General features: G+C 49.2%; 1 protein-coding gene across 1 annotated transcript in view; it reads right to left on the bottom strand.

Annotated features, from left to right (window-relative positions):
* Window positions 1–14,730, bottom strand: part of ZNF496 (zinc finger protein 496) — a 36,819-nt gene extending 22,089 nt beyond the window's left edge. The window contains 6 exon segments of the mRNA XM_042931466.1: window positions 7,669–7,745; window positions 11,483–11,666; window positions 11,941–12,367; window positions 12,716–12,820; window positions 14,006–14,210; window positions 14,638–14,730. Coding sequence (XP_042787400.1) covers window positions 7,669–7,745; window positions 11,483–11,666; window positions 11,941–12,330 — 651 coding nt within the window. The 5' untranslated portion in view covers window positions 12,331–12,367; window positions 12,716–12,820; window positions 14,006–14,210; window positions 14,638–14,730.
* Window positions 14,731–15,239: the final 509 nt, after the last annotated feature.

Genomic DNA, 15,239 nt, shown 5'->3' with positions numbered 1-15,239 from the left:
AAGAAACTCACCTCAAACATGATGATTTGGCAGGTTGGAAGTAAAAAGATGGAAAGTATACATTACACAACCATTAATCAAAAGGAACAAGAGTAGGTATATTAATACCAAATGAGATACAGCAAAGAAAATTACTAGAGATGTTATATAATAAAAGGGTAGTCCGTGAAGGCATAGCAATCCTAAATGTGTATGTACCAAACAACAAAGCTGAAAAATATACAAGGCAAAAACTGACAGAACTCAAAGGAAAACAGACAAATCAATTACTATTGACTTCCATATCCTGCTCTCAACTGACAGAAAATAAGAAGTAACTTGATAGCACCACCAAACAAGAGGTTCTGATCAACTTCTATAAAACACTTCACCCAACACCAGCAGAATATATATCCTGTTTTTACGTGTGCACAGGACTATACCAAGACAGACCATACACTGGGTCATCAAAATCCTGGAGGGAGAGGAGAAACTCCCAACAAATTTGAAAGAAATACAGAGTATATTCTTGGATCATAATGGAACCAAACCAGAAATCTATAAAAGAAAATAAAGGGAAAACCTTCAAGCCTTTGGAAATGAAATACCACATTTTAAAATAATCCTTGGGTCAAAGAAGGCTCAAGAGAAATTAAAAAATACACTGAAATAAATGAAGGTAAAACCACATCATACTGTAACTTGTAGGATACGGCCAAAGTGGTTCTCAGAGGGATATCTACAGCACTAAAATGCTTATATTAAAAAATGCTTACATTTATTAACAAAGGCAAAGCATGGAAAGAGCCCAAATGTCCATTGATGGATGAATGGATAAAGAAGACATGGTATGTATACACACATGCACACACACACACAATGGAGTATTACTTGGCAATTAAAAAGAATGAAATCTTGGCATTTGCAACGACATGGATGGAACTAGAGGGTATTATGCTAAGTGGAATTAGTCAGAGAAAGACAAATATCATATGACTTCACTCATATGAGGACTTTAAGATACAAAACAGATGAACATAAGGGAAGGGAAGCAAAAATAATATAAAAACAGGGAGGGGGACACAACATAAGAGACTCTTAAATATGGAGAACAAACAGGGTTACTGGAGGGGTTGTGGGAGGGGAGATGGGCTAAATGGGCAAGGGGCATTAAGGAAGACACTTGCTGGGATGAGCACTGGGTGTTATACACAGGGGATGAATCATTGGATTTGACTCCTGAAATCATTATTGTACTGTATGCTAACTTGGATGTAAATTAAAAAAAAATGCTTACATTTGAGGGAAAGTCTCAAATCAATAATTGAAGCTCCCACCTCAGGAACCTAGAAGGCAAACAGTAAAATAAACCCAAAGCATGTAGGAAGAAGAAAAGAGTCAAGATGAGAGCAGAAATCAATGAAACTGAAAACAGGAAAATAACAAAGAAAAACCAATGAAACAATGAACTAGTTCTTTGAAAAGGTCAGTGAAAGTGAAAACCTCTAACAAGACTTAAACAGAAAAAAAAAGAGAGAGAGAGAAAACACAAATTTCCAGTATCAGAAATGAAACCGGAGTATCACAGACCATGCCCATACCAAAACGATAAAGGAACACCACAAGAAAGTCTACATGCAATACATTTGACAATTTCAATGAAATGAGCCAACTGCTTGAGAAGCGCGTACTACCAAAACTCAACCACTATCAGATCACATGAACAGCTCTGTAACCATTAAGGAAGTTGGCTCTATAATTAAAATACCACTTCCCCCCCACCCCGACAAAATCTCCCATTCATATGGTTCCACTATCGTATTCTACCAAATGTTGAAGAATCAAAACCAAGTCTAGGGGTGCCTGGGTGGCCCAGGGTTGAGTTTCTGGCTCTTGGTTTTCAGGTCAGGTCACAACCCCAGGGTCGTGAGATTGAGCACCAGGTCGGGCTCTGCACTGAGCATGGACCCCCAGATTGGGATTCTCTCTCTCTGTCCCTCACCACCTCATGTGCACTCTCTTTCTCTCTCTCTAAAATAACATTTAAAAAATAACAAACAAATAAATAAAACCAATTCTAAACAATCTCTTTTAGAAAATAAAAGGGGACACTTTCTGATTCACCATACTCACCCATGAGTATAGGTACAGAAATTCTTAAAATGCAGGTGACCCTTGAACAAGTCAGGGATTAGGGGCACCGACCCTCCCCCACTACAACAGAAAATCCATGTATACCTTTTGACTTCCCCAAAACTTTACTAATCACCTGCTCTTTACCATAAGGAAAACTTACCGATGATATAAACAGTTAACCCATATTTTGTATGTTATATGTATTATACACTGCATTCTTACAATAAAGTGACAAAAGAGATCATTATTAAGAAAATCGCAAGGAAAATACATTAAAGTACTGCATTTGTCAAAAGGAAATCTTTGTATAAGTGGACAAACAGTTCAAATTCATGTGTTCAATGTTCAACTGTAAGTGCAAATAAAATCCAGTAATATATCAACAGAAGAAGGCGTTTATTCCATGGCAAGAAGACATTTATTCCAGGGAGGCAAGGCCGGTTCAATATTCAAAAATCAATAAACATAACCCACAATATTAAGAGTCGCAAGAAAATTCATGTGATCAATGGAAACAAAAACACGTAACATTGGACAAAATTCAATAACCACCCATGATAAAAACTCCAGAGAAACAGGAATTGAGGAGGTTTCTCAAGTGGATAAAGAGAATTTACAAAAATCCTACAGCTAACATACCAAATGGTGAAAGACTGAATGCTTTCTCTCTAAGATTGGGAACAAGGACATCTGCTCTCATCAGTGCTTTTCAACAACATGATAAGAGTCCTCACCAGCTGAATGAAGCAAGAAAAGGATATAAAGGCATATAATTGGAAAGAAATAAAACAGTTTTTATTTGCAGATAGCATGATGGTTTACATAGAAAATCTAGAGGACTCTATTTAAAAACAAACCAACAAAAATCCCTCCTTAAACAATGTGTCAATCCAGCAAGGTCACAGAATACAAAATCAACATACAAAAAAACCAACTGCATTTCTTTTTGTTGTTGTTGTTAAGTTTATTTATTTATTTTGGGACAGAGAAAGCCTGTGCGCATGAGCAGGGGAGAGTGGCAGAGAGAGGGAGAGAGAATCCCAAGCAGGCTCCACAATGTCAGTGCCGAGCCTGATACAGGGCTTGAACTCATTACCCTGTGATCATGACCTGACCCAAAATCAAGACACTTAACTGTCTGAGCCACCCAGGCTCCCTTCCACTGCATGTCTTATACTAGAAATCAAAATTAAAAAAAAAAAAAAAAAAAATAGTATCATTTATAATTGCTCAAAAAATGAAGTACTTAGGTATGAATTTAACAAAACGTGTACAGCTACTTACAAGCTAAGGAGTACACAGTGCTAATGAAAGAAATCAAAGAAGAAGTAAGTAAATGGAGGGGTGCCCACTGGCTCAGTTGGGGAAGTGTGCACCTCTTGATCTCGAGGTCGTGAGTTCTAGTCCCACACTGGCTACAGAGATTACTCAAAAAAAATAAAAATAAAAAAATCTTAAAAAAAAAAGAGAGAAAGAAATAAGTAAATGGAGAGGCATCCCACATTCACAGACAGAATGACTCAGATGGGTGAAAATGTCAATGCTCCCCAAACGGATATACAGGCTAAACAAAATTCCTATCGAAATCTCTGTAAGACTCTTTGTAGACATGGACAAGATTATTCTAAAATTTACAAAGAAAGGCAAAGGGACTAAAACAGCTGAAGTAATTTCTGAAAACAATACAATGGGAGGAATCAAGGCCGCCACTTCCAAGACTTAGAAAATAGCCGCAGTAATCAAAGCTGTGCGGTATTAGTAGAGACAGACCTAGGTCGATGAAACAGAGTAAAGAACCCAGGAACAGACCTATAGAAATATGCTCAACAGAGTTTTTGCTTTTTTTACAGAGAGAGAAAGCGTGAGTGTGTGCACGAAAGGGCTGGGGCGGAAAGAGAGACAGAGAATCTTAAGCAGGCTCCACACCCAGCATGGATGTGGGGATAGATCTCAGGCCCTGGGATCATGACCTGAGCCACAATCAAAAGTCGGACGCTCAACCAACTGAGCCACCCAGGCGCCCCTCGAGTGATGTTTGACGAAGGAGCAAAAGCAATTCAATGGAGGGAAGAAAATCTTCCTTTTTTTTTTTTTTTTTTTAAATGTTTACTTCTTTATTTTGAGAGAGCACAGAGGAGGGCAGAGAGAGAGAGGGAGAGACAGAATTCCAAGCAGGCTCCATGCTGACAGCACAGACCTGATGGAGGGCTCGATCTCACGAATTGTGAGATCATGACCTGAGCCAGAGTCAAGAGTGAGACCCTAAACCCACTGAGCTACCCAGGAGCCCCGAAAACCTTTCCAACAGATGGGGCTGGAACCAGACATCCACTGGCACAAACAAATAAGCCACAACTAATGTGTCACACCTCATTTATAAGTTAGAGATCACGGGGGCGCCTGGATGGCTCAGGCGATTGAGTGTCCAGCTCAGGTCATGATCTCGTGGGTTTGTGGGATGGAGCACCACATTGGGCTCCACAGTGTGGAAACTGCTTGGGATTCTCTCTTCCTCTCTCTCTCTGCCCCTCCCCTGCTTTCTTTCTCTCTCTCTCTCTCTCTCTCTCTCTCTCTCTCAAAATAAAGAAACTTACATACATACATACATACATAAATAAATAAGCTACAGATCATGGACTCAAATCCAACTGGATCACAGATCATGGATTAAACCAATCATAGACTTAAAATGGAAAATGTTTAACTATATAACTTTTAGGCAAAAATATAGGATGAAGTTTTTGAGATTGAAGACCAGGCAAAGAGTTCTTAGACTTTACACCAAAAGCACGATCCTTAAAAGGAAAAACTCACAATTTGGAGTAAACGAACACTAAAAACTTTTGTGCTTCAACTATACTTTAATAAAAAAAAATAAAATAAAAATTAAATACAGTAAAAGAAAATGGATGAAACCTTGGTTGGGGGCAGGAGGGAGGGGGTGGGAAGACCCTGTCAAAGGGAAGGAAAGTCAAGCTCCAGAATGAGAGGAAACATTTATAAAACACATATCCAACGAAGGTCAAATATCTGGGACATATAAGGAACTCTCAAAGTAAGAGAAAAATGCAAATGGTCCCACTAGAACATGAGCAAAAGTCGTGATGAAATATTCCATAGAAGATGACAGGATATTCACAGGTCAGATCCGCACAGGAAAAGATGCCCGACATTATTAGCCCTCATGGAATGAAAATGTAAACCATAATGAGACATCACAGCACACCCATCAGAACAGCTTAAAAAAAAAAAACAAAAAAAAACAGTGCAAACAGTAAATGGTGGCAGTGAGAATGTAGATTACTCACACACTGCTCATGGGAACGGGATGGCGTAGAGTCCCTCCAGAAGACAAAACTAAATTTGCACTTAGCACACAACCCAGGGACTATATACCTGGGCATTTACCCCAGAGACACAAAGTGACGCTCACATAAAAACCTTATAAATATTTACAACAGCATTAGGCAGAATGGCCCAAACTAGAAAACAACCCAGAGGTTGTTCAACAGGTGCATGGGCAAAAAAATGTGGTGTATCTGGACCATGGAATTCCACTCAGAAATAAACAGCCCCTCAGACCGTGCCGACTGAACAGTCAACCCCCAAAGGCAGGGGTCTGTCTATACAACGTCCGTGAAGTTGACAACATCTGTGGTTAGTGTGGCCAACGAGAGGACGGCGTGAAGGAGCCATGGATTTCACTATAAAAAGCAACAGGAGGGATGGTCGTGGTGACACAAATGTTCTGTATTGTGTGTGTATCAACACCAGTGCGCTGGCTGTAGCCTCGGGCTGTGTTTTCACAAGACGTTACCATTTAGTGTAAAGAGTACAAGGGATCTCTGATATTTCTCATAACTGCATGCGAAGGTAGTTACTCAAAGAAAAAAGATAAACATTACATGTACCCACGTTCACAGCAGCATTATTCACGACAGCTGGACACAAACCAAGGGTCCACCAAAAATGAATAAACAACATGCATTATACACACACTATGGGATATTATCCAGCCTCAGAAAGGAAGTCCTGTCACAGGATACGGTATGGACGGACCCTGAAGTCCCTATACTACGTGAAACAAGCCAGTCACAAAGGTGTAATTCTTATGCAAGCTAGTTAGGGTAGCTGAGTTCATAAAATAGAACGGTCATCTCTCTGGGGACACGGCGAGCTATTCCTGGAACCAGTGAGGAGTTTCAGTTTGGAAAGATGAGAAAGTTTTGGAGATGGGCTGCATGACAGTGTGAATATGTGTATTACTAAACACTTAAAAACACTACAGTACATAAAAACAGTTAAGATGGTAAATTTTATGTAACATGTATTTTACTACAATTGAAACTAAGGGGCGCCTGGGGGGGGCTCAGTCGGTTAAGTGTCTGATTCTTAATTTCCACTCAGGTCATGATCTCAGATTGTGAGTTCAAGCCACATGTTGGGCTCTGTGCTGACAGCACAGAGCCTACTTGGGATTCTCTTTCTCTCACTCTGCCACTCACTCCTTCACTCTCTCTCTCTCTCAAAATAAATAAACTTAAAAAAAATGTTAGAAAGACTGAGAAACAAAAACCTTCGTGATGAAGACTTTCACTCCACTGAGCAGAAACGATCTTCAGCAGAGTGATGAAACAGCACTGACTTACCAAAATCTGTCTCCTGTTTACTGGGGCCTTTACAGGAACGCAGAGAAATTCAAAGACGAATACCAAGGCTCATTAGATACTAAGATCACAGCATCTCTGTGTGTCATACTGGCCAAAAGTCTCAATCTTTAATAAGAAACCTGAGTTTTCCCTCCTTGGGCTCACACTTGTGCTCAGCAGCCACCACACTACATGGGAGATGCTGACACATGTGAACAGAGCCCACGAACGCAGCTCTTGGGGAAAGGAGGTGCCCCACCCCATGTGCCGGGTACCACGTACCCAGGCTTCAAGTTATGCGGGATGCATTGTGCTTAGGATTGCTGAGAGCAACCTTGGGACGTGATTACTGTGTGTCTACCAGCCTTCAGATGGCCCTCCATCTGTAAGGAACAATAACCAGACAAGGTCCACACCTTCTTGTCATGCACTTTCTCGTACAACCAGACCAGGCTGTAATACCCAAGTCGCGTGCCACCCAGCAGACATCATTAGAGAGAAACAAAGGGGGTGTGATGAGAAACCGTGGCCAGAGGCAATGAGGCTGGAAGGAAGTGCGTGAGACCCCCTATCGGACCAGCTTTCCATTCCACAGGGACGCCCAACAAGGGAAGCCTTGCATGGCCTTGTGCAGAATCACAACAGGGAAAAACGCCCAGGAAACTCCCCAACAACATGCCCGCTTGCGTACAGCACTGACATAATCTGTTTTTCCTCCATTTCCTAAATACAATCACTGTGGTTATCACTGCGTAAGACAGTACCCTGTGAAGTATGAAAAGAGAGGTCTCCCTTTTTTCACAAGGGGGAAACCCTAACACACAGGGGGAGGACATCTGTCTCCCACCATCACAGCTGGCAGGCAGAGATGGGGTTCTTCAAGGGCTGTCCACACATCACTCACCGGGGGCAGCTGCAGGGCGGTTACCTGCTGTGTGTCCCTCAGACTTGCCTCCTGAAGAAGGGCAGGCTCTTGCAGAACTGAAAGAGAAGAAACGTGGATTCATAAATCTCAGGTCTCTTCTCATCTGCAAGAGGAGGGCTGCAAGACGTCAAAGGGGTAAAGCACTTGTGAACCACAAGAATTTATGTGACCAATGAGAAGGCTTCAGCGGGGAATGCCTGGGTCATGTGCGCTAGGTCACTAGGGAGCTTTTTTGTGTATATGTGATGTTTTTTAATAAAATTTTTTTAATGCTTATTTATTTTTGAGAGTTGCACAGTGTCAGCAGGAGAGGGACAGAGAGAGGGAGATATAGAATCTGAAGCAGGCTCTAGGCTCTGAGCTGTCAGCACAGAGCCCAATGCGGGGCTCAAACCCACAAACCATGAGATCATGACCTGAGCCAAAGTTGGACGCCTGACCAACTGAGCCACCCAAGTGCCCCCAATTTTTAAACAATTTTTTAATGTTTGTTTTTGGCAGAGAGAGGGAGAGGGAGAGGGAGAGAGGGAGAGAGAGAGAGAGAGAGAGAGAGAGAGAGAGAGAGAGAGAGAGAATGAGCGGGGGAGGGGCAGAGAGAGGGGGAGACACAAAATCCAAACCAGGCTCCAGGTTCTGAGCAGTCAGCACAGAGCCCAATGCAGGGCTTGAAGTCACAAACCATGAGATCATGACCTGAGTCGGAGTCAGACGCCTAACTGACTGAGCCACCCAGGTGCCCGTTTTTTAATTTTTTTTTAAGAGAAAGAGTATGAACAGGGAGGGGCAGAGGAGACAGAGAAAATCCCAAGGAGGCTCCACGCTCAGTGTAGAGTCCAACATGGGGCTCAAATCCATGACCCTGCGATCATGACCTGAACTGAAATCAAGAGTCAGATGCTCAGCTGACTGAGCTACCCAGGTGCCACTATTATTTTATTTTTTTAAATTTTAATTCCAGTATAGTACACATACAGCGTTATATTAGTTTCAGGTGGACAATACAGTAGTTTAGCAAATCTGTGTATTTACTCAGCTCATCAGGATAACTGTATGCTGCCATCAGGTAGCTCTGCAACTTTCCACGGGTGCAGGGATCTCAGCTTCAACCGCGATATGGGGGAAAATAAAGGTTAAAGCTCTACGGGGCTGTGGTGCCAGTAAGAGCTGCTAGTAATGAACATGATTGTAGACTCCGCTATCATCTATAGATTTTTAAGTTCATAAATTGCAAAGCTGCATGAGGAAGCAGCTGTGAGGTACTCTTGGAAGAGCTACTGTCACATGAAAGTGCAGAGTGTGTGATTAGAGTCATCTCACCTGCCCTCAACTTGAGCTGCTGGGACCTCTGCTGTATTCTCCTATGACGTCCCTCCTCTGGCTGGGACTCATCGCCTGCCTCAGGCTTCTGCTAGCAGGGGGGGAGCCATGTACCTGGCAGGGAGTTGCTGTGTGAACCCGAGCTGTGTTTTAGAATGCGCTCCTTTTGGGGCGTCTGGGTGGCTTAGTCGATTAAGTCTCCAACTCTCGATTTTGGCTCGGGTCACGATCTCGCAGTTTATGAGTTTGAGCCTCACATCGGGCTCCGCACTGATGGTGTGGAGCCTGTTTGAGATTCTCTCTCTCTCCGAAAAATAAGTAAACTTTAAAAAAACAATATGCTCCTTTTACAGAGTGAGACTTGGAAAGCTGTACTACCATCTCCTGGTTGAGAGGAAATCCCAGAGGCTGACCCTAGGTCATGTGTTAAATCACTGCCAAAGCTAACATTGGAAGCCAGTGTCCCTCACCTTTCGGACCTGGGACACGAAGCTTTCGTCATGGCACAGGCGAGACACCGGGAGGGGAGCCAGTTTAGCCTGTGGTGACGTCTGGCTGCCCCAGCTGTGGAAGCTCAGGATTCGAGTAGGGGGTGATTTAATATGCTCTCTTACCTGCTGCCTTCTGAGGGAGGGACTACAGCCCTGCCTTACATGTCCCCAGAAGAAATGAGTGCAGGGACACTACGCACATCCCTCTGCAGAGCTGTCTCCAAACAAAATCTAGCTTTTGAGGAAGACCTTCAAGATTAGCAACTACACTGGGGTGCCTGGGTGGCTCAGGTGGTCAAGTGTCAAACTCTGGATTTCTGCTCAGGTCATGAGCTCACGGTTGGGAGTTTAAGCTCTGAGTCAAGCTCCGTGTTAACTGTGCTGAGGCTATCTGGCATTCTCTCTCTCACCCTCTCTCTGCCCCTCCCCTGCTCATGCTATCCCATTCTCACTCTCTAAATAAATAAATAAACTTAGAAAAAAAAAACAAAAAAAAAACAACAACATAGGAACTATATAGCTGCTACTGGAGGCTCATCCCCACAAGTCAATGATGAATTTTAAGGTCTTCCTGATAACTAACTCGCATCATGCCTACTCTATCCATTTACTGTTGCCCGGGGAAATACTGGAGCTGACCTATCTGACCCAAAGCCCCTTGCAGCACCCGGCTCACCTGCCTGGGCTGGTGCAGCGCCTGGATCTCCTATCCGCCCTCCGGAAGACCCTCCCAGGGCACGACCCGGGCTGTGTACACACACAAGGTTTATCTGGGAGAATGAGTTCTGGGCTGAGTTGTGTCCCATCCCTAGTACCTCAGAATATGACTGCATTTAGAGAGGTCTCTCAAGAGGTAATGAGTTAACGTGAGGTCACAAGGGTGGGCCCTGCTCCAACGACTCGTGTCCTTATAAATAGAGATTAGGACAACCGTGTGGAGATGCAGGGAGACCACGGTGATCAACAAGCCAAGGAAGGAGCCTCACGGGAAAGCGAGCCTGCCTGCACCTTGGTTTAGAACATCTATCCCGCAGAACTCTGAGGATGTAAACCTGCATTGTTGGGCCTGCCCAGTACAATGCTTTGCCAAGCAATCCCTAGCAAACTAACACAAGGCCAGCGTGCCTGGACATCTGTACTAAAGTCAGATTAATTCCACCCAAAAAGAAACTTAATATTTTTTTTTTTTTTTTACTGAAAAGCTTATAAAGGATCACTTCTGTGAGTCACAGGAGTGCACTCCCGGCTTCCTATGGCATATGTAACTACAGTACAACGTGGGGAGTCTGCCCACGCCAACCTGCACCCCACAGGGGTCACTCCTCTCAACCACAACTTCCCATGGTGGTTACCGTGACCAAAAGTCAAGAGGGGCTCAGGGTCTCCCCTCTCAGCATTCTGTGGGTAAAGTCCTTTAATTCTCAAAAGACCCATATGGATGATGATTATCCCCAAAGGGTGGGCCAGGAAACCAGGACTTGGAGAGTGCTCTTGGTCATAGCTAGAGGAGTCAAAGCCACCTGCCTCAAGCCACCACTGGCACTCTTTGTACAGATAGCCAAATAGGTCCAGGCGACATTCAGGCCTGAAAAACCCACCCTGTTCCCTCTGAAGCACTTGTAGATTTCCTTGCAGCTTCCTAACAAATCTGGAGAGCAGCTATTTCTTCGCTGGGGAAGGAGGTTCGGAAACACAAGATGTGGCTGTGCTCAGCCACCCACACAGGCGTCTCCCCAAACCGACCGAGCCTGGAGATGCACCCTCAAGAAGAGGAGATGGTGCGGCCTCAGACACCCACCCACAGCCCTGGTCACTCTGTGTGGATTTACCACAGTGAAGGGGGCACACATCCTCAGGAGATCCTGACTGAATTGCTCTATAGAAGGACCCAGACCATGGAAACAGTTCACGGCTCTTCAGGGGATGAGCAAGAAAAACCCAAGCCCAGAGCCAGAGGCACAGGGAGGGGTAACCCCACTGAGTACCTGGATCCCCACCGGGCTGGCCCGGGGTTCTGCTCGGGAGCCCAGGGCCCTGTGCTACGGCCGTGGGCTGGCTGTCCTGGCTCTTTGCAAGGTCGCTCTGGGCTTCTGCCGGCAGCCGCTCTGGCTCTCGGTCTGGAGGGCCTTCGCCATCATCAATCACCACGGGGTCTTCACAGTGCTTGAGCTGCAATCCCAGAGAGGGTGCTCAGGGCGAGGTGGAGAGGTCCTGCTGACCATCTGCACAGTGACCGCCATAGGCTCCGCCAGGGCCCCGCATAGGACAGAACCATGCCCCAAAGCAGGACCTTCAAGGAATGGAACCTGCTTTCTTGGGAAACCAAACTCCAGTATGAGCCTTGCTGAAGCGTGGGGCTCTACACAGAACTTCTCCGCAGCCAGGGGCCACGAGGCACCCTCCCCACCAGTGCTGCCCAGCCCCGCTGTGTTCCCCTGCTCACCCACTGCCAGGGCCGCCCAGGCTCCCGCTCCAGCGCCTCCACGGCCGCCACAGCCTGATCACCACTCTCGGGCTCCTGGGCCCGCACCCAGCCCTGGATCTCACGGGGCAGGATGGCCAGGAACTGCTCCAGCACCAGTCGCTCCAGGATCTGTTCCTTGGTGTGTCTGTCGGGCCTCAGCCAGCCCTGGCACAGGTCCCAGAGGCGGCGCAGGGCCTCCCGGGGGCCCGCCGCCTCCTGGTAGCGAAAACGGCGGAAGAGGCGGCGGGAGGACTCGGGGCTGGGAAGCTCGCTCTGGGGGCTAGGGTTCTCTCCTGGTGGGCTCCTCATTTTCCTGGGCTCCTCGCTTTCTTTCGGAGCCAAGACTCGGGGGCACAGGGCTGTGGGCATGATGGGATTTGATGGGGGTCAGCAGCAGAGGACGACCCTATTTCCAAACAGAAATCACTGGCTTTAATGTTCTGGTCTCCTGTGGCAGTTTTTTGGGGGCAGTGATGGGGAAAGTGACAAAACCCGCAGAGACCAGCCCATGGGACAAGTCCTCGGACATGGGACAAGGGTCACTGTGGCTGGCCCTTGCACAAGGGGAGATAGGGAAGACCCCCCCCCCAACACAACAGCATCATGACAGGATTTCCCTAACGGGGCAGCCAAATGAGGCGGAGGATCTGGGAGAGAAGCACTAGCATATCAACACGTCACGGGCATTTCAGGCATCCAGGGAGCCCGACAGGGCCACATGCAGGGCAGAGATTGAAATGAGACTCTGTGGTACCTTCCGTGGCCAGGTCCTCCTGGACAGGACAAGTGAATAGGCCGCTATCTTGAGGCTTCGCAGCCAAAGTCCCCGTTCTTGCCCTTGAGACCTTTACAAAAAGAGCTGGAAAGACACAAACAGACATGCCTGGGGTGCCTGGGAGGAGCCTTCAAAGAGGATCCAGGACCAGAAATCAGCCATGCTGGTGCCCAGGGCCAGCCATCGGTGCTGGATCTGCTGGACTCACACAGAGCAAGAATTAATGGCACCCAGCAGAATCCAGGGGGATAAAGCACACAGCCCAGATGATGCCCATGCATAAGATGGGAAGAGTCAAAAGAGGCAGGTACATCCTGAGTGTAGAGCAGAAGGTAACTACGTATGTAAAAACATCAGTGCTTTCAGATCAGCCTCCACCCAATTTGCCCCCAAGTCTGGATGGCAAACTTTAGGATGTGTTTAAAGATGCACTGGCCTTCCATCAAGACTCTAACCCACCCCCTTGTCCTCTTCAAACCATGATGAAGGCAACCGCGTACTGCTCTGGCGCAGTCACACCTGCACCTCCCCAGTGAACACACACAGGGCGACATCAGGGAGCAGTAGCCCTGACTCTGCACTGTGGGACTCAAGGGAAGGGCGAATAGGGAAACATGAGGGCCTTGGACTCCAGTCTGCATAAGGCTCCAGCTCACTCCCATTTCACAGGAAGACCAGTGAGGCCAGGAGAGAGAACAAAGGCCACTGAGTGGCAATCAGAAACACTCCAGTCTCTGGGCCCCCTTGCTCTGCAACATAGAAACCAATACAGAATGACACCAAAGTATTCCAAGTGTGTCTGGGTGTCCTCCCGCCTCCAGCACCTGGAATACAATCTCTCCTCCACCTGCCCCCACGTTCCTTGAGTTCAGCCAGCGCACACCTGCCGGGCTTCTATATTGCTCAGACCTGCCCCTACGCTTGGGCGGGGGCTCGGGCCCCACCTTCTACACTCTGTTCGCAGCGGGGCATCCCGCTCGGGGTCTGTGCGGATCATCCTAAGCAGACAGCCGGGTCTGCCTTTGTCACCCCGGGACCTGGCACCTGGCACGCAGGCGGCGCAGAAGGATGCCTGATGAATGAGCTAACTTAAGTCCCGGGGGCCTTCCCGAAGGGGGCGGGGCATGCCTGTAGCAGCTCTCGGAGGACAGAGCCCCATCAGCAGAAAGGAAGGAGGAGGGCACGCTAGGCCAGACAGAGAGGCAGGCTGTCCTCGTTCCCCGCCTACCCCAGGCGCGCCTCCAGCGTAATCCGCTCCAGGCTCCTCACCTCGCAGCCCGGACCTCCTTCCCCGAGTCTAACTCCAATCCCTCTTGCTGCTGCGGAAGTCTCCGGCAGCAGCTCCTCATCCTTCCAGCCCGGCCTCCCGGGCGTCCTTCCTGAGGCCGAGGGGCTCTCTCCTTGGTTGGTCGAGCCCCCTTCTCCCGCTCATGCACGAAAACGCGGCTGAACTAGTGCGAGCAAATGGAGGCGCCTGCAAAACAGCATTCGTGCAGCCTTACAGCCCCGCCCGCGGAGTCCCTGGCGCGGAGAGACCTGGGCTGCGGGCGGGGAGACCCGGGCGCGTGGTGAGGCCGGGGCGCGCGGAGAGACCTGGGCTGCGAGCGGGGAGACCCGGGCGCGGGGGGAGACCGCGACTGCAGGCGGGGAGGCCCGGGCTTGAGGGGCCGGTAGCGGGGAGCGCGCGGGAGGTCAGGGCGGAGGCGGAGGACGGGGCTGCGGACTAGGAGGCGGGGGCGCGGGGAGCCCGGGGCCGGGAGCGGGGAGGCCGGGGCGCGCGCGGAGGCCGGGAGCGGGGCGCGGGGAGGCCGGGGCCGGGAGCAGGGCGCGGGGAGGCCAGGGCACTCGGGAAGGCACCGGGCAGAGCGCGCGGGCCCCGCCGAGCTCCGGGCCGCACTCACCGCCGCGGCGCGTCCCCTTTGGCGGGCCGCGCTAGCCTGGCCGCCGCGGAGCCCGCCGGACGCGCAGGAAAGGAAAGGCCGGAGCCCTCCGGCTCCCTCCCCTGGGACACTTCCTGCTCCGCTCTAGGACTGGGGAGGTCTCCGCATCTCAGTGGTCGAGGTGTGCGCGGGGGGTGACATCCGACACCCCCCGGCCGGGCCCGGCCCGCGCGCCCCGCCCCGCTCCGCGCGCGCGCGCGCGCGCCCGCCGGGACACGGGCGTCCGGCCGGGGGCGTTGTGGGGCCCACCGCTCGGCTGCGGCCTGGACCACCCAGGTGTCGCGCTGGGGACGCGCCTGGGGGCGGACCGGGGGCTGGCCGGGGGCCCGGGGACGCCGGGAAGGGCCGATCCCGATCCCGGAGCCGCACCGGAATGTTGGTACTGGGAGGTGGCAGCGGAAGGAGGACGCTCCCGCGCGCCCTGGGCCACTGCATTCCCGGAGTCCTCCTGGGACCCTCCCGACCCAACCCCCCTGCAGCCGGAACCCCTCCCTCACGCCTAGCTCGCGGCCGCCGGGGACGCCAGGGCTGCAGAGACGGAGACCCCTCCTCCCCGTCGCAGC

This window comes from Panthera leo, chromosome A1 (genome assembly GCF_018350215.1).
Source record: "Panthera leo isolate Ple1 chromosome A1, P.leo_Ple1_pat1.1, whole genome shotgun sequence".
NCBI classification, from domain to species: domain Eukaryota; kingdom Metazoa; phylum Chordata; class Mammalia; order Carnivora; family Felidae; genus Panthera; species Panthera leo.
Note: the sequence above shows the minus strand (reverse complement) of the source record. Positions and strands in the feature narration are given on the sequence as shown.